Source organism: Physeter macrocephalus, unplaced genomic scaffold (assembly GCF_002837175.3).
Source record: "Physeter macrocephalus isolate SW-GA unplaced genomic scaffold, ASM283717v5 random_332, whole genome shotgun sequence".
Lineage (NCBI taxonomy): Eukaryota > Metazoa > Chordata > Mammalia > Artiodactyla > Physeteridae > Physeter > Physeter macrocephalus.
This window is the reverse complement of record NW_021145634.1, coordinates 25,947-53,221: the sequence shown is the minus strand read 5'-3', so window position 1 is coordinate 53,221 and position 27,275 is coordinate 25,947. Positions and strand designations below refer to the sequence as shown.

General features: G+C 59.5%; 1 protein-coding gene across 1 annotated transcript in view; it reads left to right on the top strand.

The window, feature by feature from the left end:
• Positions 1-23,838, top strand: part of LOC102982757 (C-Maf-inducing protein) — a 41,243-nt gene extending 17,405 nt beyond the window's left edge. Inside the window, exons 8-18 of the mRNA XM_028485234.2 lie at positions 7,342-7,407; positions 8,655-8,681; positions 8,982-9,030; positions 11,573-11,680; positions 14,506-14,622; positions 16,015-16,155; positions 16,966-17,013; positions 18,071-18,217; positions 19,096-19,201; positions 20,232-20,302; positions 21,961-23,838. Of these exons, the coding sequence (XP_028341035.2) occupies positions 7,342-7,407; positions 8,655-8,681; positions 8,982-9,030; positions 11,573-11,680; positions 14,506-14,622; positions 16,015-16,155; positions 16,966-17,013; positions 18,071-18,217; positions 19,096-19,201; positions 20,232-20,302; positions 21,961-22,014 (934 nt within the window). The 3' untranslated portion in view covers positions 22,015-23,838. The remainder of the gene's footprint in view (positions 1-7,341; positions 7,408-8,654; positions 8,682-8,981; positions 9,031-11,572; positions 11,681-14,505; positions 14,623-16,014; positions 16,156-16,965; positions 17,014-18,070; positions 18,218-19,095; positions 19,202-20,231; positions 20,303-21,960) is intronic.
• Positions 23,839-27,275: the final 3,437 nt, after the last annotated feature.

Sequence of the window (27,275 nt, the reverse complement as noted above, 5' to 3'; positions counted from 1 at the left end):
GGGCAGTATGTGTGTTTCGAGGGCCTGTGGGTGTAAGTCCACAAGTGCAGGTGTGTCCGGGCGCCCGTGCCGCTGCTGTGCGAGAGTGGCTCTGAGCACAGCGTTGTGGATACGAGCGTTTGTGCGCGAGAGCTGGAGTGTGTGTGTATGTTCTCTGTGTACGTGTGCAGACATGCCCGTGAGCCGGCGCGTGGGCGTGTTTCTGTGTCACGTGATCCGTGCGCGCTTCGCCTGTGTGGCGTGCACTTGCCGTCAAGTTCCAGCAGTTGCCCCCGTGCAGCCTCTTCCGCCGGGCGGGGGAGGGAGCATGGCGCGCCGATCAGGCTGCACGCACCTGGCTGGTGGGAGGAGTTCTTAGCAGGAGCCGGAGACCCCGTCTGCTCTGAGTGGTGCTTCTGAGCTGGGTGCCTCGGGCCGTGCCTGCCCCTCCCCGAGCCTCAGTTGTGTGACTCTGGAATGGAGGGGATCTTACTCTTTGACCCCCAGGGGTCTTTCCAGTTCCACCATTCACACCCCAGGCCCGCCTCGGACTACGTGCGCCTGGTGCTGAGCCCCAGGCGGGGGGCCTTGCCGTCCACTCCCTTGCGCCCCGCGCCGAGCCCTGCAGTTCTGTGGACCAGCTGGGCCTGGAGAACCCAGCAGATGCCTCCCGCACGTGCTCCCACCAGCCCTGTCCTGCAGAGCAGGACTTGGCGCCGCTCGCAGGGATGGGCATTGCCCGGCGCAGTTGGTGGCGGCACGTGGGCTTTTCCGAGGGGTTGGGGGCATGACGGCGTGGTCGCGTCTGACCGACGCCCGGTGCTTATCTAATGTCGGGGCACCAGGGCCCCTCGGTCTGGGGGGCCTGCCTCCTGGGGCTCGTCGGTGTCGCTCGTCTCTGCGGCGTCCGTTCTGCTCTCGTGAACGGGGTGCTGCCCGGAGTGTGCTCGTGCTCCGTAGCCTGGTGAGCTGGTGAGTGAGAGCTGCCTAGGGCTGCCCCTGTTCACGCTCTAAAAGCGAGGCCTGTGGTGTCTGTGGAGGTGAGCACGTGTGTGCACACACAGGCGTACACGTTACGCAGTGGCTTCTCGTGCTTGGAGGTGACTCTGGATGCGGCATCCACAAACTCTTCCTCTGCCCTTGCTTTGGCCCCGGAGAGGAGAGGGGGAGGCCTCCCGTGGTTCCGGCAGCCAAGGCCAGCTGAGGGCACGACCGGATTGGCGATATCCCCACCCAAAGCGGATTCAAAATTCTGCTCAGAGAGCATCTCCGAGAACACATCTCAGTCTCCTGAAGGCCGGAGGAGTCCCCGCTTTCTCCCAGGGTGGCGGTCAGCCCTCCGAGCGACCGGCCAGCCGCGGCCCACATCTCCTCCTCATCTGGCCGGGCCCACCTCTCCTCCTGCGGCCGCTGACTCCGGCTGTTTTCCGCAAACACCTGGAACTCCCAGACCTTCTGCCGGTTCGGGCCCTGACTCATATTTCTCATTAAGCACTAAGGGTTTGAGTTTCATCATGCAGTTGACACACATTTTTTTTTTCCTTCTTCATAAACATGCTCATGAATGAGGACTCTGTTCTTCCTGATCTGCTTCCAGACCTCCTGCCTGCCCGCATTGCCCAGCTGCCAGGTCATGGGTGGGGGTCAGGGGGCCCATCACAGGCTGCCTGCTGGGCGCTGGGCCGTGTCCCCGACCACTGCTCAGGGCAGCACATCCCGCCCCACCCGGAGATCTCCACGAAGCAGGGTGCATACGTCCAGAAGCCTTTTTCACCTTGGGGGAGCGCAGAGCACGATTTGGGCCTGATCACTTCTTTTCCTAGCAGCTTTCCTTCTCTCACTCTGCTGCCTGCTTGAGTCCCTGGCCCACTGGAGGGCCTCACGTGTGTCAAATCCGCAAAACCCCAGCAGCTCAAAGTGCTCCAAAGCACGATACGTTGGAGAAAGCACAGATTCAGAGCCAGACTGCCGGGTTCAGGGCCCAGGGGTGTCAGTGTTAGCTTGTGACCTTGCGCTGGTTACCCACCCTCTCTGAGTCGAGCTGCCCCCAGCCATTAGAGGGCATGGCTTTGGGCCCCAGCACAGAGCAGGTATCTTGCAGGCATGGACACCGGGCAGATGGGGGTTACTACACTTTCTGACTACAACTGTGTTTCCTCTATCTTAAGGTACCGTTGGGAGTAAGACACATCATCGATTTAATAACAGCACTTTGAGAGGGGGAAAAAAAACCAAACAAACCACGAGCATGGCATTCAGTGCAGACTCAGTTTGCAAGAAGCGTGCATCTGAGAATTGAGGCAATGCGGCCATAGGACTTAGTCTGCTGTGTAACTGCAGGCAGTGTTCTTGGCTTCTCTGGGCCTCAGTTTTCTCATCTGTAAAATGGGTGTCTTCCTCCGAGGGGCTATTGGGAGAATTTAGGACTTGGTGAGAGTGGACTGCTGTTATCAATAGGACGGCTCCCCAGATGAGAGTAATGTGTAAAGAATGGAAGGACAGAGGCTCTAACGTGGAATTGAGGGGTCCTATCAGTGCATCGTGGGGGCCAAAGAAGCCATGCTTAGAGCCTGGGCCCAGCCTGGCAGACCGCGTCCACAGGAGCAGGCGGGCACCGCTCCATCCCGAGAGAGTGGACAGGGGCCCTGATTAGTTGTGTTCCCATCAGAGGGCCCTCAAATAGTTAGAATTTAACACCTTTGGAAAGTAACGTAAACTGCAAAACGTTCCCTGGAGACTCAAAAAAGGAAAACCACTCCCAGCACAGGTCAAGGCTGACTCTGAGATCATCACCCTGTGAGGCCCAAGCTGGGCGGTACGCTGGAAAGAATGTGTGCTTGGGAGCTGGACAGAGCAGGTTTGGCCTGTAGTCGTTTGGATTCTAGCTCTTAACCTCCTGGGCACGTGTGTGCGGCTCACACGTTTGTTCACCCAGTTATTTATGCATTCTTTCATCAAACACCTGCTGCACACTCAGGTGGGCCAGATTCTGCGCTAAATGCTGAGGACCCAACGCCCCCTGCTCTCAGTCCCTCTGAATCCGAGTAGCACCAAGTTCTAAAAGCAGCGACATTGCCTGCCCGGTGGGATGGAGCGTGGGAATCTCCTGGCACACGCGTGGCCACAGGCAAAGGGATGCCCTTCCGTCCAGGAAGAGAAAAGAGCCGCCATCATGAGGGAGAGGTGGGCACATCCACTGTTTTCTGATCAGCTCGAGTCTGGCTACTTGTTACTTTTGCAAACACATGGATTTTAAAAGAGGCCTCGACGGGCTGGAGGTCAGCTGGAAGACACCTCACCCCTCGGGGCCTTTAGGGAAAATGCAGATGGACTTGGGGTTGTCCTCGTGACCGGGAAGCATGATAGTGACTAGAATGTAGAAGGCGGGCGCCGGGGATATCGCCCAGGACCGCCCTGCTCCGTGAAGGACTGGCTCAGCCAGATAGCGCAGCTCTGCTGAGCGGAAACGCCAGGAGTTCAGTGCAGGGAAGGGGGATGTCTGGGGGCTTGGAGACCCTGGTGGACAAGGAGTGGCTGGAATAGCCTCCAGCAGGCGGGGAGATGGAGAAGGAGGTTGCAGGCAACCGCGCGGCCAGGATGAAGCCCGTGAGTGCGGCTGGGGAGTCTGATGAGGCTCTGGGGTGGGGTGGAGCCCAGTCGTCCTCACGCGGGTCCTCAGGCGGGTCCTCAGGCCCCGGACACCACCGCTGCCAGCCGTTCCTGCAGGTCCGCTCACCGTCTGCCAGCCTCTGTCTTCCCAGTGGGACTCGGCGGTGGGAGCTGGGTGCCCCGGGGACGGGGCTGGAAGGACCACCTCACCTCCCTGGTTGAATGTCAGCCAGACTGGGGTCCACTCTTCTCCCCCACGGTTCCACTCATCGTATGATTTTGGACAATGAGTCCGCCTCTCTGGGCCTCGGTTTCCCAGTCGTGAAATAAGGATGGTGACGCCTGTCGGCGCGTTCTGGCTCTCAGGGCTGCCTCGAGAATTCAGCGCATTCGTGTGTGCCACGCGTTCGCCACACCGCCTGGCACCCTGCAGGCTGGCGGCAAGGACAGGTACCCCCGTCCCCAGGGTCAGCATCTCCGTGCTCGGGCTTCTGGCGAGGGTTTCGCATGAGGTCTGCAGAGCAGCAGAAACACACATATGTGTGTGTATGTTTAGTGTATGTGTGCGTATAGATGGACTGATCAGTTCGGCAAATTTCAGATGCAGGTTCCTGGGGCTTGTGGCCACTCTGTAGAACCCAGACACTCCCCGGAGCGTTTGAGGCCAGTGGATCTGCCTGCAGCCCTGGAACGTCCCTGGTGGGATGACGAGGCAGAGGGAAGGGGGATCTGCCCAGGTCCCCAACGTCAGAGATAAAGGCCACTCATTTCTCATCTTCCCGGACCAGGGCTCGAACCCATGTCCCCTGCTTGGCAGGTGGATTCTTAACCACTGCACCACCAAGGAAGCCCTCTCACCTTGGATTTTAATCCCTGGGCCAGCTAGTTGCCTTTTGAGGGAGCAGATACTTGTGCGTGCGATGGCAGGAGCAGGGCAGGATGAGCTGTGTCCCTGACACACCCTTCTGGCGCCCTGGGCTGCGTTAGGTGCCTCGCTCATGGTCTTCTAGAAAGGCCATGGACCTCCCCTTGGTCTCCCAGGCCTCGCTGTGCCCTAGCTCACCCCCAGGGGCCCCTTTGAGGACCCCACCAGCGCCCCACCCCAGGGAGCCACACACAGCATTCTCCAGGCTGTGGCCGCGACAGAGCCAGGGTTCAGGTTGGGTGCTGCGAGCACACAGCCGTCAGGGCCAGGCCTGCCTGTCCCAGACCCGTGTGCTAGGGGCTTCGGCTTCTCAGAGGCTTGCTTGGCCCCCGTGCCCTCAGGCTGGTGTGGTCTCCCCATGCCATGCAGAAGATTCCGTGAAATCGGGGGAAATGGTCTGCTTGGAGGAAGCTCCTTGTCCACGGGACAGCTCAGAGCTCTGGTTTAACAGCACCTGTCAAGCTGGGTTACAAATTCTACCAAGTGTGCATTGTCTCTGCCGGGCCAAGGCGGCCGCCCCAAGTCCTCGGAACCACTCTTCCCTCATTTCCCACGTCCACCCCTCACCGGCCCAGCTTGTCTCTGGTGTTACCTACGCCTCCCCCCGCCCCGCCCCGCGCCCCCCGACCCCAAGCAAGAGGAAGGAAGTCCTCAGCCATATAGGCTCTAAACCGCTCGTGGAGAGCAGCCCGAGGCCAGAGGGCTGGATTTCCTGCCCACGGAGCCTCGTTCAAGTCCAGTTTCTCCCCTCATGAGCTCTGTGATCTTCAGCAGGTGTCCTGACCTCTCTGGGCCTCCATTTCTCATCTGTAAATGGGGGTTATAGGATTAAATGTGTGCTGCTTGACACCCGAGGCCCATCAGAGGCCCTCAGGGTGCTAAGGCACCTGGCTTACTCTCCCCTTCCTCCCTGAGCCCAGCAAGGCCTGGCTCTCCTGTCCTTCTTGCAGGTGGGCTCAGGCCTCTCACAGCCCGGCCTGCAGCTCTCCCTTCCGCCCCGGGTCAGCCTGGCCGGCCAGCCCTGAGGCCAGCGCTACTCTCAGGGTGCTCCTGACAGGCGATCTGCTGGCCGCGGGGATGCCACGCCCATCCCGTGGGCCTGGCCAGGCCCCGGGCTCCTAGCTTCCCAGTCTCTGCCCAACACACCCACCATGTACCCTGACATGGTCAGACCGGACATTTGGAGCAAGTCCAGGAGCCAGCTGCAAACTTGGAGCTGGGCAGGGCCCAGGCCAGAAAAGAAGTCTGTCTGCCTCTTCCTCTTCCTTCACCCCTGCATCCTCCCCCTGGTCCTGCGTGAGCTGCCATGACAGAGCCTTCAGGAGGCCGAGCTCCAGGCTGGGGAGACGCTTTCACCTAGACCCCTGCCCCAACCTCCCACTGAGCTTAGCACCTGGACCCAGTGACACACGCTGTTCATTGATCACGTCCCCTTCCTCCGGAGTGAGCCATGGTCCGGGCTGTGTCTGTCCGGGAGCCCAGCGGGTGCGATACTCTTGTCCTCAAGTGCCTGTTCTGAGGACTAAGTGAGCCGGGCTGTGCCCACTGCCCGGCCTGGTAAGTGCTTAGTAACCCTCAGCTGGTACCACTGTTAGAACTTATCTCAGGCCAGCAGGCTTTTCTGGGAATTCTTTTCTGTGTGTCCGGCGTTTGCATCTTTCTTCGGAACACTGCAGGGTGTGAGCTGGATTCTGAAGGCTGCCACTTCATCATCACTTTATGTGGAGGAAGGAGGGGTGGGAACAGTTCCTACGCCGGGGTTATCTAAACTGTGCCTTGTTGGTGAGGGCGAATTGTTTGTTCTGGGGGGTGAGAAGATCTTCCTCTTTTTTGGAATAAAGTATAGACAGACATACAGCATGTTAACAGATATAGTGTACTTAGAGAGCAATGAAGGAAAATGTTGAAAAAGCTCCTTGGGGCGGCCGGGGACAGAGGGGTCCAACTGAATGAAAAGAAGGTTGAAAAACAGCTAATTCTGGGACTTCCCTGGTGGTCCAGTGGTTAGAGCTCCACGCTCCCGCCGCAGGGGGCACAGGTTTGATCCCTGGTTGGGGAACTAAGATCGCACAAGCCGCGCGGCGGTGCCAACAAAACAAAACAAAACAAAAAACAGCGACTTCTATACATCAGGGAGCCGCAGGCCCATACGACCACAGATTAGGTGTGGGGTCCGGGGCCATCCTCTGCTTAGGCCAGGTTCCGGCACTGACCAAGGGGCTTAAACAGCAGAAATGTATTTTCTCACAGTTCTGGAGGCTGGAACTGTGGAATCAAGGTGTGGGTAGTGTTGGTTTTGTCTGAGGCCTCACTGCTTGGCCTATAGGTGCTCAGCCCTGTGTGTGTGTCTGGGTCCTAATCTCCACTTACGAGGACACCAGTCAGGTTGGATTAGGACCCACCCTGATGACCTCGTTTTACCTCAGTCACCTCTTCCTGGGCTCAGGTCCTGGGGTTAGGACTTCAACGTCTGAATCTGAGGGGGACGCGTTTCAGCCCATGACAGCCCTCCGTGCTCTGGAAAACAGAAGGAGCGAGGGTCTGGGAACCTGGGTGTGGTGGCGAGGAGGAGGAATCCGGGGAGCTGGGTGACTAGCCCCTTCGGCGGCCACAGGGAAGTCTCCGGAGAGGCTTATCAGGCCTCGCGGCCACGCTGCAGACACCAGCTGCTTGTCCCCCGGGGCCCCTGGGAGCCGAGGTGACCAGAGCGGAGTCGGTGCCACGTGGTCTCTGCCAGACTCTCGGCCCGTCTTTGCCCCCGTGTGATAACACACCATCGACCTCCCCTTGTCTGGAGCAGCCCTGACCGTCGTCCCCTCTCGTTCCAGGTCGGACTATGATGACTGGAGACCGTCTCTGGCCAGCTTGCTTCAGCCCATTCCATTCCCCAAAGAGTAAGTCCCACACAAGCCCCCAGCGCCCTCCGGCCTGAAAGGCCGACCTCCGCCGGCCACCCCGGCCCTAGCAGGGGGACCGACCAGGTCACGGGACGCACCGGGGGACGCCACAGACGGCAGCGGGAGGTGGAGATGGAGGTGTTGGTCCTCGGCTGTGGGACCCCGAGGAGGCTCACTCCCACCCCCCGAAATGGGGAAATCACCCGCCCGCACGGCTCGATGGCTTCACTGAGCTAAGAGTACAAAGCCCTCCGCACCAGCCCCCGCGCAGTCACGTCAGCGGTGTTTATTGTGCATCGGGTGGGCGTAGGAAAACCTGCCTCTCCCGTCTCCGAGGGCCAGAGTAAAAATCCAGACATAACGCGTGTGGAATGGCTTCGTGTGCTGCGCGGCCCTTCGTACCCCCATTACGGTGATTAGCTCCCGTTCCACGGTGAGCCGGGCCAGGAACGGACCCTTCCTCTCCGGCCGGCCCTTGTCCCAGTATCGAGTTTATCACGGGAAAACAGGGAGAAAACTCTCCGGTGGATAATGGCCTGAGGAGAAGGCTTTGTGGAAATCACCAGGCCCTAAGATGCCTGCAGGCCTGTTCTGACAGCTGTGAAGAAGCCGGGCCCCGGGAGGCAGCCCCGGGGAGCCTGTGTTTATGAAGTGCGGCTCTCCGAGGGGGCATTACGCCGGCCCGGCCGGGCCCCGGAGCCCCCGGGATTTGAGGCTGGAGAAATCCGACGCCTGAGAGCGGTGGCGTCCTTGGCTGCAGTCGCTGTTCCCACAGCTCCGGGGATACACCTGACGGTGGGCCCGTGAGGCCACTGGCCCCGAGGAGGGTCCCCGGTTGCCGCTCGGATGAGTGGTGGTAATTAGCGCGGCCGTGCCTCAGTGGTGAAACGATTCACAAGCACCCCTGGGTCCCTGGTGCCCACGTGCAGACGTGCCCGCGTGCGCCCCCCGGAGCGCCGCTCCTGCTTACCCCGGGCTCATGACTAGGTGCTGCCATCATCCCCATTTTACATGAGAATGACCCTCCTTTTAGAGTAAGCAGGGGCCTGGGCGGCTCAGCCCGTTCCCGTTCCTCTGATCCGTGCCATGTCGAGCGGGGACACGGTGTCGGTGTTTCATGCTCAACCTCCTCCTCATTCTTGGAATCAGGCAGAAAGCCTGCCGCCCCCAGAGGAGGGACCCTGGGTCACTGTGCTGTTGCGAGCGCCCCGCTCACTGCGGTTTTCCCTTTGTTTCTGTTCCAGAGCTCTCGCACACGAGAAGTTCACCAAGTGAGTATCCGGGCAACGCCCTTGTTACCTTCTTCCGGGACGAGTGTCCTCTGTCCTGCGGGCGCCCCCCAGCAGCCAGCCCTCCTTCCGGCCCGTGCTCATCACGTGCCTTCTGGGAGGCAAGGATGGCTCCTCCCAGAAGTTCTCCCGAGATGCGTGTCCAGGCCCGTCCAGGCGTCTCCTGAACCCGCCAGCTCAGCCGGTGCCCCGCCCCTCCCCAGCTCTGTCCTCAGCCCCCGATCCTGGCCCAGCCCAGCCAGGACCCTGGGCATGACGCTGCCCCTACCCGGTCTCTTTCAGGGAACTGAAGTACGTGATTCAGAGGTTCGCCGAAGACCCGCGACAAGAGGTGAGGCCTCCCTCTCCCTCGCAGGCACACGGTCCAGGCTGCAGCGGGGCGCGTGTGGCTCTGTCAAGGCCCCCTTGTCCCCCGCGGGCATCCATAACAGTTTACAAAGGCTCCTTTGCCTTGTGCATAAACACAGCCCCCAACCCGTGTGTCCAAGTCTGGCCCATGATGTGAGTGTTTTACTGTGAACGGAGGCTCACCAGAGGTGTTTCCCACCGGCTGTTTCTCCTTAGGGCACGGGCCATGATTTAGGGCCAGGCTGGCACCGGGGCTCCTAACCAGCTCTGAGATATGGCTCATCCTCTCTGGTCCTGCCGTTCTGAGTATCGGCGGGCCAGGGAAGATGTCTGAGCTGGGATCTGAGCCGGGTTTTACTTGCCGGGCATGGTGGCCTAGGGCCTCCCCGAGGGGCCGCTCGGCCCCTCCAACAGCTGGGCTTCAGGGTGAGGGCGGCAGCCTTCCCTCCCAGAGCCCCTGTGTGGGAACAAGGGCTCAGAGCGGGCTGGGAACCCACCCCAGCCGTTCTCCCGTTGCATCACTGTAATGACAACAACAGCCTTCACTGGGTGCTCGCGCTGTGTCAGGCACATGCGTTTTCTCATTTAATCCTCACAACCACCCTATGACTAGGTGCTACCATCATCCCCATTTTACATTGGAATTACCCTCCTTTTAGTGTTGAGAAGACTGGGGTTACGTGCCCAAGATCACACAGCTGGTACACTGGCCGAGGCCCGATCCTCACCCAGGGAGTTAGGCTCCAGAAGGGACCAGCCCTGCAGCGTGCACCGTGGGCCAGGCGGGGCTGCCCTGAGGCGCTCAGGCCCCTTCTCTGTGCCCACGGGGTCTGGGGCATGAGGGGTCCGGTTCCCAGGCAGGGACAGAGGTGGACACGTGCACCCCTGGCAGAGCCGGAGGATGAGGGAGGGAGTTCTTCTCGGTGGAGCCAGAGTATATTCTAAAGAGGCCACACTATAAAGCCTGGTTCGAGAAGGATCTAGAAGGATCTAGTTCTAAAACACCATGATTCTACAGCTGACTCCAAAAGCGATCCTCAGGCAGAAGCCGTAGACAGGGAGCTTTTAAACGTCTGGGTACCAGCGATGGTCTCCATTCTTCTTAAACCTGAGCCATCCCTCGCCGTGCGTGAAGGCATTGTCTCAGGATTCCCCTGGAAAGTGAGGCTTCCTTTCAGACACCGACTTGGAAGTTGATGAATAAAAGTGGTACCAGCTGCATCCCAGAGCGGAGCGGCAGTTCCAAGTGCCAGGAGGGAAATTTCCCAGGCCGGGTAACACCCGGGAGGCTGCTGAGGACACGGCCCGCCAGCAGGCCCCTCTCGCCAGCCTTGCCTCCAGCTTCTGCCCGACTCCTCCTCTGATTTCCTCTCCTGCTTCTCGTCCCCTCTCCCCTCTCCTCGTCATTCCTCTCCCCTCCCACCTTCTCCCTCCCAGATGGAGCCATAGTTGTTTTCTTATAAATTCTTTGCTGTATCTGTTGAACAGAGTTTCATACTCTTGCTCCCTTGTTTCTTTGAAGTAGCTAAGTTAACGTCCGATAGTCTTCCAACTCAGAGGGAAAAGTCAAAGCCCTGCCGCCCCTGCTTTCTGTTTACTTGTGTGTGGGTTGTGATCAACTGAATGTCTGTGAGTAAGTGACTTTTGGCAGGGGCTCGTCCTTCACTCCTGAAGGAAATGACGGGGCTCTTGTCTCAGCTCTCTCCTGAGGACGGGGAGGAGGAGGAGAAACAAAGGCCTCGGTTTCTCTCTCTCTCTGCAATTACAGCAGGGCCGGGCTGGATGTGGAATTCCTCCCACGTGGGTACACGTGTTTGCACACACGCCACCCACACACAGACGCATGGGGCCCTGGGGAGGAAGCTGAGAGCCGCAGAGAGAGCTGTGCTTCGGGCAGCACTGAAATCGCCCCCGACTCTGGACAGAGACCCTTTCTCCTAAGGAGAGGATGTCAGGGTCCCAGACAGAGAGAGAGAGATCGGCGGGACAAAGGCAAAGCTGGGGGACAGCACCCGTGAGGGTGAAGTAGGGAAGCAGGCAGACCCCCAGAGGTGGAGGGGCAAGCGCCCCAAAAGTGAGCGAGTGGGGCAGAGGTTCAGAGAGAAAGGAGAGCAGAGAGAGAGAGGAATTGGAGACACACAGACGGGGACAGAGACCCAGACAGAGAAAGGAGAAAAGAATGCCCCCGTCAGAGGCACAGGAGAGAGCGGCACAGAGGTCCCTTTGCGCGCGCCCTCTACCCCGGCTTGGCCACAGACTTGCTTTATTCGGGGCAACTAAACAAACCAGGGTCCGGCCCTCCGTCCCGAGGAGCTGGAGTTCCCCTGTTTATGGATATCAGAGTTTTTCCCAAAAGGCCTTCCGTGGAATTTAGTAGAAGGCTGGGCGGGTCTGGACTAAACTAAGTTAAACCAGTTCCTTAACTGTGGGACTTGGCTGGGCCTTTGGCATTTGCGTGTGCGGCTCGCGGGCCACCGTCATCGTGGGTCTGCAGGGGCTGACCAAGCGCTCTCCCCCTGCGGCAGGTCCACTCGTGCCTGCTGAGCGTGCGAGCCGGCAAGGACGGCTGGTTTCAGCTCTACAGCCCCGGAGGGGTGGCCTGCGACGATGACGGGGAGCTCTTCGCCAGCATGGTACGTGCGGGGCGGGGGCGGGAGTGACCGGAGCCAAGGGCGGGCGCGTTGGCTTCCCCTCCCCTCAGCAGTGAGGGAGCCGCCCCGAGCCCGCTGGGGCCAGCCCTGCAGTTTCCAGGCTGAAAGGACGCTGGTGATGAAGATGGTGATGGTGACGCCGGCCACGAGTGTCACTTCCTCACCTCTTACCTGAGCAGGCCCCGAGCCAAAGGCTCCCCCGGCAGCGTGAGGAGGGACACTTCCTATTACCCCATCTTCCAGACGTTACAGGTGGTAACTGCCCAAGCTCACCGGGTTCACTGTAGCGCGTTGCTTTGTTCAAGGGACTGAGCGCGTAACGGGCACAGGTATCCTAGAAGGCGCTGCAGATCCATCCGCCAGCTCGTCTGATCCTTGCCCCGATACGCCAAGGTCAGCCTGACCGGCCCACCTTGGAGATGAGGCAGCTGAGATCACCAGACCAGTAACCACGTCGCTGGTGACTCCTGATACTTTCCTTGCGCACTGTGACCGACACCTCACATGCACGATCTTTCTTAATCTTCACGGCAGCCCTATCCCTTAACCACCTCTGTGTGGAAACAGGCACAGAGAGGTGCAGTGGCTTGCCCGAGGTCACACAGGCCTCCGGCCTCCAAGTTCCTCCCTCGGCCAGGCCCACGCCGTCCAGAGCCGGCCCTTTTTCCAGTAGCAACGAGGGTCCATCTTGTGAAAGGAGGCACAGATGCCCCTTCCCCAGGGCAGATGCTCCTCTAGGCGGCCGGCAACCTCACCTAGCCCGCTTGCTGACAAAACCAGCTCCGATCCACAGTCACTCACGTGCCAGAGCTTGAGAAAGGCGCGCGCCTAGGCCGGCCGTGGCTAAGGTTGCAGCCCTGCTACACGCTAGCCTGATGACCTCGGATCAGTAACTTGCCTCTCGGGGCTTCGGTTTCCTCGTCTGTGAAATGGGGCGCGTAGTCCTGGCGTCTCGGGATTACCATGGTGATTGCCTGTGATAATATACGCGAGGCACCGGGCTCACGTGCCAGAGCTTGAGAAAGGCGCGAGCCTAGGCCGGCCGTGGCTAAGGTTGCAGCCCTGCTACACGCTAGCCTGATGACCTCGGATCAGTAACTTGCCTCTCGGGGCTTCGGTTTCCTCGTCTGTGAAATGGGGCGCGTAGTCCTGGCGTCTCGGGATTACCATGGTGATTGCCTGTGATAATATACGCGAGGCACCGGGCCAGGGCCTAGCGCACAGTGAGTGCGCAGAAGTGACGGGTGTGGTTATTCTCATCCCTACTGGGCAGCCGGTTCGGTGGCACGAGCAGCTCATAACGCTCTCCGCGGTGAACTTGGCAGCGTTTGCGCAGTGACGACAGACCCCAGCACTGCCTCTGGATCCTCTCTGGAAAGGGGCTTATTTTTAGGTTCCTTTCCTTACGCACTTGCTCTCCACGCCTCGCCTGCTGCCTGACGTGTCCCCTTTGAGTACCCTGTGTGTCCTGGAAACGCTGGCCTTGCCTGCCTGCGCCACCTCTCACGGGCTTCTCTGCTGTGATGTCACAGCTTCACCATGGCAACGCCCCGTGGTCCCCCCCACCCCCACCCCTTGGTGCGGGGACTGTGAGAGAGAGAAGTCAGGGAGCTGGCAGCTCCCCAGCCTGAGAGATTGCATTTGTATGCCAGAGTTGTTGGTGAAGGAGCAGAAAAGAATATACGTGGGGAAGGAAGCAGGCAGCCCCTGGATGGTGATGCGTCGTTTCCATGGAGACACATGGCACGATTGCGGCCCCCTTGATTAGGCTGCCATTTCCAACCACAGAAGGGCATTTGCTCTAACATGAAGTCAGGGGGAGAACACACCAGGTGTTTGGGCCTCCCAGCTGTTGGTTGGGGACCCTTGCCCTTGGGCACCCATCTCCAGATGCACCAGAAAGAAACACACTTTTCTTAATGGCCGCCCTGCAGATAACCCAAGATGGAGCAGAATTTGCCAGTTCTCGGGTTCGTGGGGCAGGCGATCACTCAGAATACCTTTGGGACTCACAGGGGGCTTGGGAAGGGGAGACGGGGCTCCATACTGTTCCCTGCCCTGCGTGTGAGGGGTGGGCCTGTGCACCCTAAGCAGGGGCTGCCGAGAAGTTTCCGCCAGGTTTGACAGTGCCAAGACCCAGAGGGCCAGATGTCAGCAGAGTCCCGACGGGGGCGGGAGAGGGGGCTTTTGTGCGTGTGTATGGAGCGGGGGTAAAACATATACAACATAAATCTTACCACCTTAACCATTTTTTAAAACATTTTTGTCGAAGTATAGTTGATTTACAATGTTGTGTTAATTTCCGCCCCCCCGAACCATTTTTAAGCGTACAGTTCTGTAGCATCAAGTGCACCGACAGTGTTCTTGCAGTCACCACCACCATCCATCTCCGAACTTTCATCTTCCGAAACTGAAACTGCCCCCACTATAAACACTAACTCCCCACGCCCTCCCCCGGCCCCGACACCCCACCCCACCCCCGCTTCGCCTTTCTGTCTCTGTAGTCTGACCCTAGGTCCCTCCCATGAGTGGGACCCTACAGGATGTGTCCTTCTGTGACTGGCTTACTTCGTGCAGCACAGTGTCCTCGAGGTTCATCCACGTGGGAGCCGGTGTCAGGGAGGGGTCCTTTGAACCCCCCAGGGAGAGTCTGGTGATCGTTTCAGATGCAGTGTCCAGACTGGGTGTGGGGTGCGTCTGATCAGTGTCTTCTGGTCGCGCGATCCTTGTAGCATGCAGAAGGCAGGCTCCGCGGGCCACGGCCCACGGCGGTCACTGCCCTTCGCCTGGCCCATCTCTCCTCACAGGTGCACATCCTCATGGGCTCCTGTTACAAGACCAAAAAATTCCTGCTCTCCCTGGCAGAAAACAAGCTGGGACCCTGCATGCTCCTGGCGCTCAGGGGGAACCAGACCATGGTGGAGGTAAGGAGCTGGCCCGAGTCCCTGGTAAGGTTGCCAGCTCTCCCAGGACTTCATCCTTGTTGATGGAGCACCTTCTAGGAGCTTCTAGGAGCCCCGAGTTGTTACAAGAGCTGGGGACACGGCAGCGGACGAGGCAGGCACAGCCCCAGCCCTCCTGAGCTTCGCGGGAGCGGGAGACCTTCATCAAACCATCTGCTAATTTCATTTTAATTTCACTTTTGATCCACGTGGGTCCAAGGGATCGATTGGGCAGGTTTCTGTTCCATTTGTCTGTTGCTGCAGAACAGACTACCCGCCAGTGGGGGCTTCAAACCATAATGCTCATTTATTTGCTCATGGGTCTTGGGATGACTGGGCTCAGCTGACCACTTCTCACGCTGAGTGTCTCATGGGGTCGCAGTCAGATGGGGGTGGGCTAGGTCCTCCCAAGACTGCTTCCCTCACATGTCTGGCGCTGGCCTGAGGGGACTCGACCAGCGGACGCTGACGCTGGAGCAGCTGGGGCTGCCAGGCCGCCGTCCACACAGCAGCCTCGGTCGTTCGTAGCCTTCCCACTCACCGAGGAGCACACACCAGCCCCGGGCACTCACGTCACCTCCGTCTCCCCCAAAGTCCCCAGAAGCCTGGGGCTTCCAGAGCCACTGTCCAAAGAGACCTGGCAGAAGCTATATCTCTTTTCCTGACTCAGCCTCAGAAGTCAGGCAGCATCACTTCTGCCAGTCTCTGGCCATTAGAGGTCGGTCCCCGGGACTTCCCTGGCAGTCCAGTGGTTAAGACTCCACGCTCCCAAAGCAGGGGGCATGGGTTCAATCCCTGGTCAGCGAACTAGATCCCACACGCATGCCGCAACTAAAGATTGGCGTGCCACAACTAAGACCCAGTGCAGTCAAATAAATAAATATTTAAAAAAAAAAAAAAAAAGAAGAAGTGAGTCACCGAGGCCAGGCCCATAGTCAAGGGGATGGGAATTAGACTTCACCTCTCAGCAGGGAGAGCATCAAAGAATTTGACTCCCAGAGCTTTCCGTGGAAAAGCAAAGGGATAGAAAGAGGTGTCTTGTCTTTCGGGCTCTACCGGGCCATAGGGGCCCGGCGTGCATCGTGCCCACAGGTGTTAACCAGGAGCTGCCACGCGCTGAGTGTGTGTACACTAACGTTCCCGTGACGCAGAGGGGACACTGGGGCAGGCGATCCCCCCAGCATGGCGCAGCCGGACGTGCAGGGAGGGGGAGACAACGAGACCGGGGAACGCGTGCGTGTGCCGAGCTTGGCCGCCTCCCCAGGCGTGAGGGGCTCTTGGGACAGGCTGAGGGTTCTGGCCGGCGGGCCTTCGAGGACCAGCCCCGGCCAGAGCCTCGGGCTGGCGGTAACTCGCCCCCCCGGCTCTTGGCAGATCCTGTGCTTGATGCTGGAATACAACATCATCGACAACAACGACACGCAGCTGCAGATCATCTCGACCCTGGAGAGCACGGCCGTGGGGAAGCGCATGTACGAGCAGCTGTGTGAGCGGCAGCGGGAACTGAAGGAGCTGGTGAGTCCGCGCCCCGCCCCCCGCCCCGGGCCCCGCCCCGCCTCCGCGCCCGCCCCGCCTCCCGGCCCCCCGCCCAGCAGCGAGAGGGTGGCTGCAGTGAGCGGGCCAGAGCCCAGGGACCGCTGCGCCGCGCGGGCCTCCACCGCACCGACTCCTCCTCCGGACCCGCAGAGGTCGGGATTGCCGCTCGCCACCTTCCACATGATCAGAGAGGCTGAGTCTGTGGCCCGAAGTCATACAGCCTATATGGGCCTGGTCACGGCCACATCCTGTGTCACCCTCCGAGCCAAGCCCCTCCCCCCGCCCTCCCTCCCCCACTTCCCTCAGGCCCTTCATTTCAGGGCACGGGGCTTGATTTCCGAACGCCAGCACCCGTACCTCCCGGCCAAAGGGCTTTCTCTGTCCACGGGCACAGCAGGACAGAAGGGGTGGAGAATTCGCGCCCCCTGGTCTCCTGGGGCAGCGCTCAGCCGGTGACTGGCGGGAGAGGTGGGGTCTCTCTGTGAGACGTGACTTCGCCACCATTTCCCAGAGGCCCAGGGGTAGCTGGGGTGATCCCAGCCTCTTCCTTTAGGGGCCTTTGTGATCTCAGTTCCCCGCTCCCCTGCTGGGGTTTCTTGGGATTGCCTCTCTGATAAACCACCTGCCCTCAGACCTGGCCTCGGGGTCTGCCCCTGAGACAAAGACCACCATGTTGCCTGCCCCTACCAAGAAATACAGACAGTGCCATGAGAGGTGTTACTGGAGGTGCGGGTACCGGGTGAGGGCTCAGGGAAAAGTGGGTCGTAACCAGTCTGGCTTCTGTTGCAGCAAAGGAAAGGCGGGCCCACCAGGCTAACACTGCCCTCCAAGTCCACAGTGAGTTGGTTTCATTCTCCTGCAGGGCTGGGAGGAAAGAAGCGGGTTATCCTCCCCGGTGGGGAACAGCAGACAGTGTCTGCTGGAGGTGCTGGGAGGAGGTGAACAGGGACCCTATGGTACTTCCCTCCCTAGGAGGGAACTGGGTTGCAGGAAACCAAACATTATGATAAAGATTATTGTTGATATTAATGTTAATATGTTACCAGTTATTCACAATGATGACAATAATAGCTCATATACGTTGAGGATTCACGTACCAGATAAATTGTGCTGATAGTTCATTTTATCTTATGACAAGAAGCCTATCACGTTGGTGCCTCTTTCCTTCCCCATTTTACAAGGTCTTCAGGGATCTTAGTTCCTTCTATCCTGCCGCCCCACTGTCCTTGGCACATAGCTTCCACCTCATAGTCCAAACTGGCTGCTCAAGCTCCAGCCATCTTATCTCCATTCAAGCCAGGAGGAAGGAGAAAGAGGCAAAGAGGAACACGCCCCTTCCCTTTAAGGACCTTCCTGGAAGTCCTGCGGGACACGTCTGCTTGTATACCGTTGTCCAGGTTTAGCACGTGGCCCCACCTAGCTGGGAGATTAGCCTTAATCCAGGGCAGCCAGTTGGCAGCTAAAACTCAAGGATTCTATCACAAAGATGGAAGGGACCCTCAACGACCTCAGAGTCTAGTGTTCACATACTCCTTGAAAGGGCCTCAGTGTTTGCGGGTGGGAAATGGGCGCAAGCTCCCGCCTGGGAAAGTGAGACGGTCAGACACACATGCACGCACACGCCTGTGGGAGAGACGTGGTCTCGGAATACCCCACTGGTGACTCAGGCTGTGAGTCACAGCTCCGAAGGCTTTCTCCAGCTAGGCAGCTGCCACCACGGAGACGTGGAGGCAGCCGCGCCCTCCCTGACACCCCGTTTTGTCCCAACCCACTGGACCATGCTCTCCTCCCCGCCACAGCTTTCTGTGGGGCTGGGGAGGGGAGGCTCAGGGCCTCGGGGAGCTGCTGGCAGCCCCAGGCCTCCTGAGACCCCGCCTGCCCGTCCCGTCTGCAGGATGCTGACTTGGCTCGTTTGCTGAGCTCTGGCTCCTTCGGAAACCTGGAGAACCTCAGTTTGGCCTTCACCAACGTAACCAGTGCCTGCGCTGAGCACCTCATCAAACTGCCTTCTCTCAAGCAGCTAAACCTGTGGTCCACTCAGGTACATGTGGCCTGCCCTGCGCCCTCCTCCGTGCCCACTGCACCCCTGCCCCAGACCTGCCCTGCGCCCTCCTCCATGGCTGGCTTTCTGCCCAGAACCCACGGGTCCGGTGGCTTGATCACCGCGCCCCCTCCACGGCTCAGCGCCCACGTCCCCCAGAGGGTCCCAGGCCAGAGAAGGTTTAGCCCCTCGTGAAGCCCCGTGGCCCGTCCCACAGTTGGAGTCGCCAAGGCCCAGAGCAGGGACGTGCCCGGCACAGCTGACACGTGACACCCCTGGCCGGGGGGCGTGCAGGCGGCTGGTGGGTCTCCTCCTTTGTAGTAATGACCGCAGCGCACGGTGCTTGCTGCCCGTGCTTAGTACCGATTGGGCCGTTAAACACGTACCAGCGCGTGTGGTCTCCACTCCACCGTGAGGTGCAGGCCCTGCCGACCCCTCATCCCGCAGAAGAGAACCCGGGCGTGCCCAGCTGCCCTGCTGTCCCACTGTCCCGCCCAGGGACCCCGGGCGTGCCCAGCTGCCCTGCTGTCCCACTGTCCCGCCCAGGGAAGGGCCACCTCGGCTCCCGCTAGTAGCCACGAGTCACTGAGTTCAAAGCCACCCTTGACAGACGGCAACACCGACTCCAGGGGGGCCCTTGCGTGGTCCACGGCACTGGCAGAAGCTGGATTTGCACCCGGTCAGGGCACTGGAGTGTCTGGAGAGAAGCGAGAGCGGCCCAGGCCCTGAGGCGTGGAGGCCATGGGCCTCAGGCCTGGCCTTTGTCCTGTCTCCTTCGTCCGCCGCTGCCCCTGCCTCGGGGTCATCGCCCCGGGTGCCCCGGGTGCCCTGGGGAGGCCAGCGTCGCTCTCCAGGCCGACAAGGTCTCTGCCCCACAGTTTGGAGACGCCGGCCTGCGGCTCCTGTCGGAACACCTCACGATGCTCCAGGTGCTGAACCTGTGCGAGACGCCCGTCACCGACGCCGGCCTGCTGGCCCTCAGCTGTGAGTCCATCCATCCATCCCCTCGTCCCTTCCTCCATTCATGCGGCAGGCTGGGCACCATGCTGTGTGCTCCCGGAGCACCTCCTCCATGCCAGGCGGAAATAGCCCTGCCCTCGTGGAGCTGATACTCTAGAGGAAAAAGGAAGAATGAGCGAGGCCCAGCCCGTGCCCTCCGGACACTGTCACAGCCCCTGAGGGCGATCGTGCTCCCCTGACCCGCCGCCACCCGGGAGTTGGTTAGAAATGCGAATTCTCGGGCCCTGCCCCAGACCCGCTGACTCAGCAACGGCCCTGTAACAAAGTGCAGGGTGATTCTCACACACGTTAAAGTTTGAGAAGCACCGCCCTGGTAGAAGGAGCCACAAAATACTCGAGGCACCTAGAACTGCCGATTTCTCTGTACCCTGACCCTAATCTACTAAACTCAAATCTTGGGTGATGTTGAGCCTGGGAGTCTGCATTTCCCATTTCCAGGTCCATTGGTTTAGATGAGAGGCCCCGGGCCTCAGCTGGGAGGAATCCAGGAAGGCTTCCCAGGGAGGTGACTGGATCTGGGGGTGAAAGACACATACGTAGGAATTGACCCGGGGGAGGCATGCCGGGCAGTGGACATGACCCCTGCAAGGTCGTCGGCACGTTCTGGGTGGCTTGGGAGTGGCTGGGGGCAGGTGACGGGGTAACGGAGGGCAGAGAGGATGAGGTTTAGAGTCACAGCGGGGTCCACTGTCTGCACTGCGGCAGGCAAGTTCTGGGGACATTTGGGGTACAGGCAGTAGAGGGACCAGAAAGGAGAGAGGCTCAGAGGGCAGGGGGAGAACGTGGGCCCGATTCAGCTCCGCTCCTGCCTGAAATAGACCTTCTGTACGTAGTGGTCCCGGGCTGTGCCTCTGAAACCCCACCTCCCCAGCCCCGTCTCCTAACCAGAGGCCTCAGCAACTCAGTCTGCCCCCAGCTTTTCCATCCTGTACCTGCATCTGCCCCTTGTGGGGTCCCGCTGACCTAATGACTGTGTCTCTCTGTCCCTGGACAGCCATGAAGAGTCTCTGCAGCTTAAACATGAACAGCACCAAGCTCTCGGCGGACACCTACGAAGACCTGAAGGTAATCCCTTTCTTCCCTCCTTCCTTCCTTCCTTCCTTTGCAAGTGCACAGGTCCTGAGGCAGAAAGGGTTGGTACGAACTGACTTTGTAGCCAACATGACTACAGTAGAAAGTGAGAGAAGAGACTGGAGCCAGACCGAATAAGCCCTCGCAGGTCACGGAAGGACTCTGGATCTCATCGAAGTTCAGGAGAAAGCTTTCAGAGGCTCTAAGCAGGGTAGTGAGGTCTGCTTTTAAAAGCTTGTTCTGGCTGTTATGTGGAAAGCAGGATTTTTGAGGGGGAGTACAAGCAAGGGGTAGCAGCATGGAGAAGGTTTGCAGGGCTGGTGCAGTCACACAGGTGAGACCCAGGACCAGCAGGCTGGGCTAGGTTGGCAACTTAAAATCAAGGAAAGAGAGGATCTGGGTGGTGGAAGGTGGGCACATTTTGTTTGTAAAAACGCATGTCTCGTCAGGGCTGGAGGGGCTGGGCCTTCAGCAGGCTCCTGCCGCCCCCTCATCCTGGGCCCGGAGGACTGGGCTCAGCCGCAGAGCCAGCGGCCTGGGAAGGAAGGGCTGGGCCCGGAGCGCGCCGGCCCCTGGGCGCCCTGGAAGCCCACCTCCGGCAGGGCCTCCCCCTGTCAGCTGCCCCTCCGGCTCAGCCAGACCTGCAGCCTGGGGCCCATTCACTGGCCAAGCCTCCAGACGCCTCCTGTGTGGCAGGCTTGCGCCGGGGACAGGGACGCCGAGGTGCGGCGGGCTCACGCCTGCCCAGGAGGGAGCTCAGTCCCGGCAGACAGACACGCGCAGCAGACTGAAGCAGGACGGGGCTCAGGGGCCAGCAGGGAGGGGACCGCCAGCTCCGTTCATTGGGGCGGAAGAGCCCGCACAGAAAGGAGTGGTTAAAGGGAGTCTGCCGGGCCGGCCAGTGCCCAGGAAGCCGGGGAGGCGGGAAGTAAAGGCGGGAGACCAGTCAGCAGCCTCTCTGTACGGCGAAGGCGTGTAAAGAAAAAGTCAACTGCTCATAAAAGAAGGCAGAGCACAGGCGCGTCTGGGTGGCAGCGATGGGGAGCAGGAAGCCGCTCTGAGGAGCAGCCCGTGGGCTCCTGTAGTCCGGCCGCAGACCCACATGGGGGAGCCTGAGTGGGAAGGATCTCCACCCACCCGCCAGGAACCTGCAGCTTATGGATCCCTCTTCATTCTCCCCGCCGCACTCCCGACAGCCCTGAGGGCACAGGCAGTCTCGGGCCGGGTGCTCTGGGTTTGCCCTGCCTTTGGTATCTGGTCCCTCGTCCTGTCCTGAGCCAGGCACTGGACTCGGATTCCCTCCACAGATGAGGAAGCCGGCTCCCGGAGGCCGGGGCTCTACCCAAGGGCAGGTGGCCTGCAAGTGACAGTGGCGGGGGGCTCACATCCTGGGTTTCCTGCCCCCAGAGCCAGTGATCGGAAGCCTCTCTGGGGTGGGAACGTGGACTCCCCAGCAGCTATCGCCTGCTTTCTGTGGAGCCACCTGCCGCCTACTTGGTTCTCCCGGAGGTTCCCCAGCTGTGGGCTCGGGAGCCCCCGATGGTGACAGAGTGGGGAGGGCACGGTGGGAACGCCAGCCGCGGGGGGCGGGGGTGCAGCTCTCCGCCACCAGGTTCTGGAAGGGACTGGATCCTTCTTGCTCCCCCCCCCAGGCCAAGCTTCCCAACCTGAAGGAGGTGGACGTCCGCTACACGGAAGCCTGGTGAAGCTCCCGCTCGGCAGGAAGGAGTTTGCAACTGCGACACGCAACTCTTGACTAATAGCTGTAGAGCCGCGGGTCTCGGGGTCCCACCCCGCGTCCTGGCTGTGAGATAGACGGGGGAGTCTTTCTGGGGGCGGAGGGCGGAGGGGGGAGGGGGTGGGGAGGGGGTCCGTAAGCACGCCCAGCCCCCACCTAATTCTTTTAGCTTCATAATCGGAAACCTTGACCTGATCTAAAACGGACTTTGTAGCAACCGGAGGAGCGGCAGCGGGTCTGGGAGAGGGTGGGGAGGGGGGCGCTTGGGGAGGGGGGGACCCTTTGTGGATTTTCTTTGCCTCTGTGTTCAATGCCATGTGGGAAGAGTCAACTCTGATGCCATCGTCACGCAACCCCGACGGGCCTGGAGGCCGAGGAAGGGTGCCTTCTCCCTCCGAGGCCCTGCCGAGAACTCGCCCCGCGTCGCCATATCGCCATGGGACAAGACCCGGTCACGTCATCACACCCACACCCGTCCTGTGTCCTCGCCATTGCTATGCAAAGTGATTCTTGTTGTACATAAGATTTAAATAATGCGCCTATTTAAGAAACGTTGACAAATTGCAGGTCTGGGACCTGCTTCTTATTTATGAAGTCTTTGACCCGCCCGCCCTCCCGCCCGCGCCGGCCGCCCCTGGCGTGTAGTACTGTACAAACCAGTCAGCTGTCAGGGTAGTGGTAGTATTCTTGTTATTTTTTTAAAGGAAACAAACAGACGGAAAAAAAAAAAAAAAAAAAAAAAAAAAAGAACCTCCTTGGAAAATTAATTGCTTTTTCGTAATGGAGTCTCTGTGCTCACGCTCTCATGTCCGTCCGTCTGTCCGGCCGTCTGCCCGCCACGCCACCGTGCGTTTCGATCCCAGAAGTCTCCAGTTTCCTCACAGGGTGGAGGTCAGCTGGGGGAGGAGAAGTGGGGTCCCCACATTGTCGTCTTGCTCCTCTACGGCGCCAGCTTTCTCTCGGCCCCCTTTTACACATTTGGAGGGGGAGGGTGCTAACCTGTCCTCCCGTCCGTCCGTCCCGCAGGAGAGCTGCCCCGCCCCCTCCCCCGGAGCTCTCCCATCTGCGGTGGCCTCTGCTGCCCCCGTCCCCGCTGAGGCTCTGCGACCTGTGGCCTCCCCGCCGTCCTGTGCCTCCCGCGGTCCCCTCATGCATGCCCGCCTCTCTGCATGGTCTCTTGGGAGAAGAGAGACGTCGCCTCCACCAGCCTGACTGCCCACCCCGCCCACGAATGTGACCACTGCAGCGCAGACGCCCCTTCTGCCCCCTCCGTCCCCACACCTGCCCCAAAGACACACCAACCTCTGTTTCTTTTATAAACAAGCCCTCACTGTACAAAACAGCCCTCATGGTTTACTTGGGGTCCCCTCTCCCCCAAGCCCCTTCTTCTGTTGGTTTAGCACAAACACAGCCCCCCTTCAGCACCTCCAGACCTAACCCCCAGTCAATGTAATTGTTTTATATATATTTAATCTTATTCAATGGAAACCATGCTTTTGTCGTTTTATACTTTGCTAGGTAGACTTTATTACCCCCCGACTATGCCCTCATTTTTTTAAAAAAGGAAAAAAAAAAGAAATTGGGTTTCAGTCTTAATTCATTTTCCGTGCCAGGTTTGATTTCGTGCGTGCGTGTGAGTGTGTTCCGTTTCGTGTTTTTTGTTGTTGTTGTTGTTTTCTGTTGTTTGGTTTTATTCGCTCCCCTTCGGTCCCATACTTTACAGCACTCTGGTGCAGGAAGAAGCAGAAGCAAAAAAAAAAAAAATTTAAAAAGAAAAAAAAAAAAAAAAGAAGAGCCGAGACATGCCACCTTTTCCCTTCGCACTGTTGCTTTTCCTGATGGTTAATACTACTGTCACGTAGCTGTGTTCAGAGATGTGAAATACTTTCAGGCAAAAATAAACTGTAAGTGACTCATTGACATCTGGCCTTTCTGTGTGGCTTTGAAGGGGCCTCCCAGGGGGACGGGAAGGAACGAGACCTAGGCCGAGAGTTGGGGGCTCACGGCAGAGCACGGACACCCTCTCCGAGCGTCCAGGACTCCTCACCCCGGCCCGTCAGGGGGCAGATCTTCCTGTATTGTGAGGCCGCCCTGGGCATCAAAGGATGTCGAGCAGGCCCCCGCCAGCCCTGACCCACTAGATGCCAGGAGTACCCCTCCACCGCCCACTGCAGTTGTAACAGCTGAGAATGTCTCCAGATGGGGCCTAATGTCCCCGGGGGCGAAAGAGTCACCCCCAGGGTAGAACCCGGCCGTCCACCTAGACTGCTGTGCGGTAGGGCGTCACGGAAGCTCTAGTCCAGTGAGAGTCTCCAGAAAACGCGGGTTCTGATCCCCAGGGTCTGGGTGGGGACCAAGACCCTGCATTTCTGAGAAGCTCTGCCTGACGTGGATGGATGCCTCTGGTCTGTGGCGGGCGCCCTGAGGTCCAGCGCCTAGTCCAGCGCATCCAGCCAGCTGGCTCCTCCCCCAGATAGGAAGAAACTGTAACTTTCACCTGCAGCCTGCCCCACGGCCAGCCCACTGCTGCTTTGTTGCCGAGTCTCCTCCTCCCTCCGCACCTCCATCCGCGCCCCCCCGCCCCGCCCTTCCAGCCAGGCCCCTCACCATCCCTCTCCCAAGGACAACTGGTGTAGCCCCCTCACCGCCCCCTGATAACCCCACACCCTCTTCCTACCCCTGCCACCTCCCTGCCTCTCCGCACACCTCCCCGTCCCCTGGCCTCCTCACTCCCCGAGGCCTCTACATCCCTCAGGTGTGTGGCCTGTCAGCTGACCCACATGACGACCTCTGGCCACTCAGGGAAGTCAGGTGCCCTGCATGAGAACAAGGAGGGCCCTGGACTTGCAGGGCTGGCGGGCCGGCTCCAGGAGCTCCGATCCTCAGGCCAGATGGCCCCGGCTTCACGACAGCCAGCTGCGGGCCGAGACACGGGGCTGTGAGCCCCTGCAACCTGCCATCTCTGATCCTTCTCACCCAGCAGAGGGCCTGGCTCAGCAGGCGCTCATCACTGCCAGATGGAAAAGGTAGGACCCTGCAGGCACCTGCCCTCAGCCCTCCTCCCCACCCTGTCACCTGGGCTTCTCCGGCTGAGCCTGGAGAATGCTGGCTACCCGGCAGAGAGGCAGGGACGCGGGAAGAGAGAATCAGGGCATTTCCAACCCCGTGCTTTTCTTGCAGAATCGGCCTCCCTCTGTGAGCTCAGGTACCCGCCCCTCCCCCGGCAGCCGCCCTCCACGATTCCAGCTCTGAGCACAACCCTCACCCCCACCCTCAGCCTTGGCCTAGAAGGACCCGCGGGCTGCGAGCTTCAGGTGCCTCACATTTCTTAGCCCCGCCCACCACGTGCCTCACGCCCCTTAACCCCGCCCACCCCGCGTGCCTCACGCCCCTTAACCCCGCCCACCCCCTGGGCCAGGAGGTCACCAACCGACCCTCCTCCTGCAGAAACTGAGTTGCACCGCGTCTTCCCCTCACCCTGCTGACCTGCCCGTGGTAAGAGCCCCTAGTGTAAGTTCCGGGACCGCAGCGTCCCTTGTCAATTACCTAGCCGGCCCTGCCCCTCCAGAGCTAGCCCTTCCTCACATACTTTAAAGAACCCACCAGAGTGGGTCTTCTGTTTCATGCCAGGACCCTACCTGTTCCTCCCGTAACACACGTGCAACTCCCCCCTCTCCCCCCCGCCCCCCGCTTCCCTCCACAGCTGATGGTGAGGGGCCCAGTGAGAGCCCAGTGGAGCGCTAGGTCCTTGAGCTGGGGGGGATGGATGTTCATCAGGAAATTTCAGGGTAGATCCTGAAATGGGGGCAGGGAGAAGCACTCCCAAGAGAGTGGCCACTGGATTAGTGGGATGTGAGCTCTGTGGTCCGCAGGCCAGCCTGATGCAATTCTCCAGGTTGCCACACTCGAACGGTGCCTACTTTAGAATGAGCTGTCCTGCAGTCACTTAGACTACAGTGTGAATGGTACTCCCTGGAGTTGTACCACGTGGGAACCTGGATGTCATTTGTGTCTGACAGACTTCTAGAAGTTTCTCTATAGGCCAGCCGGCAAAGGGGTCAGAGAGCCTTGGAAAAGGACCTGGCCTCATTCATTCATGCATTCAACTATTCCTTATTGAACACCTGCTTCTAGCAGGTGCTAGCACGTTCTAGAAAACATGCTAGAAGAAGCACGAGACATGGCCCTCGCCCTCCAGGGCCCCGGTGACCTGGCACATGCTGGCAGTCAGTCAGGCAGCCCTGATATTGTGTGACAGATGCTACGACAGGAAGTTATGGTGGGCATGGAGGGTGGCAGCTAACCCAGGCTTTGGGAGTCGGGGGGGGGGCGCTTCCTGGAGGAGGTGGTATTGTTGACAGTGAAGAATGAGGACGTTTGTCACATCATCAGAGAGGAAAGGGGAGTGTGCAAAGACGTGGTGACAGACCGGAGCGGGATCTGTGTTGGGACCTGCAGATGGAAAGCATGGTGGGCATGGGGGCGGGGCGGTGGGTGTTATCGTTGGAGTTGAATTGTGTCTCTTAAAAGAGAGATGTTGCAAGTCCTTAGTACCTGAGAGTGTGGCCTTATTTGGAAATAAAGTCTTTACAGAGTATTCAAGTTAAAATGAGGTCATTAGGGTGGCCCTAATCCAGTATGGCTGGTGTCCTTGTAAAAAGGGGAAATTTGGTCACAGAAGCAGACATGCACAATGGGAAATTGATCTGAAGAGACAGGCACACAGGCAGAAGGCCATGTGAAGATGAGGGCAGAGACTAGAATGATGCCTCTTACACACCAAAGATGGCCAGTAAGCCACCGGAAGCCGGGAGAGAGGCCAGGAACAGACTCTCCCTCTCAGCCCTCAGAAAAAACCAACCCTGCCAACACCTTGAGTTTGCTCTTCTGGCCCCCAGAACTGTGAAAGAATACACTTCTGTTATTTTAAGCCCCCCAGTTTGTGGTGCTTTTTCACAGCAGCCCTAAAACACAGAGGGCATCCGTTTTCCAGGGCTGCCACAAAAAGTACCACAAACCCGGTGGCTGAAAACGCAGAAATGTATTCTGTTTCTGGAGACCAGAAGTCCAAAATCAACATGTCGGCATGGGGCATTCCCTGGTGGTCCCGTGGTTAGGACTTCGCGCTTCCACTGCTCCCTCTGAAGACTGTAGAGGAGAAACATTTCCTTCTCCCTTCCAGCTTCTGGTGGCTACCGGCTTTCCTGACTGGCAGCTGCATCACTCCCA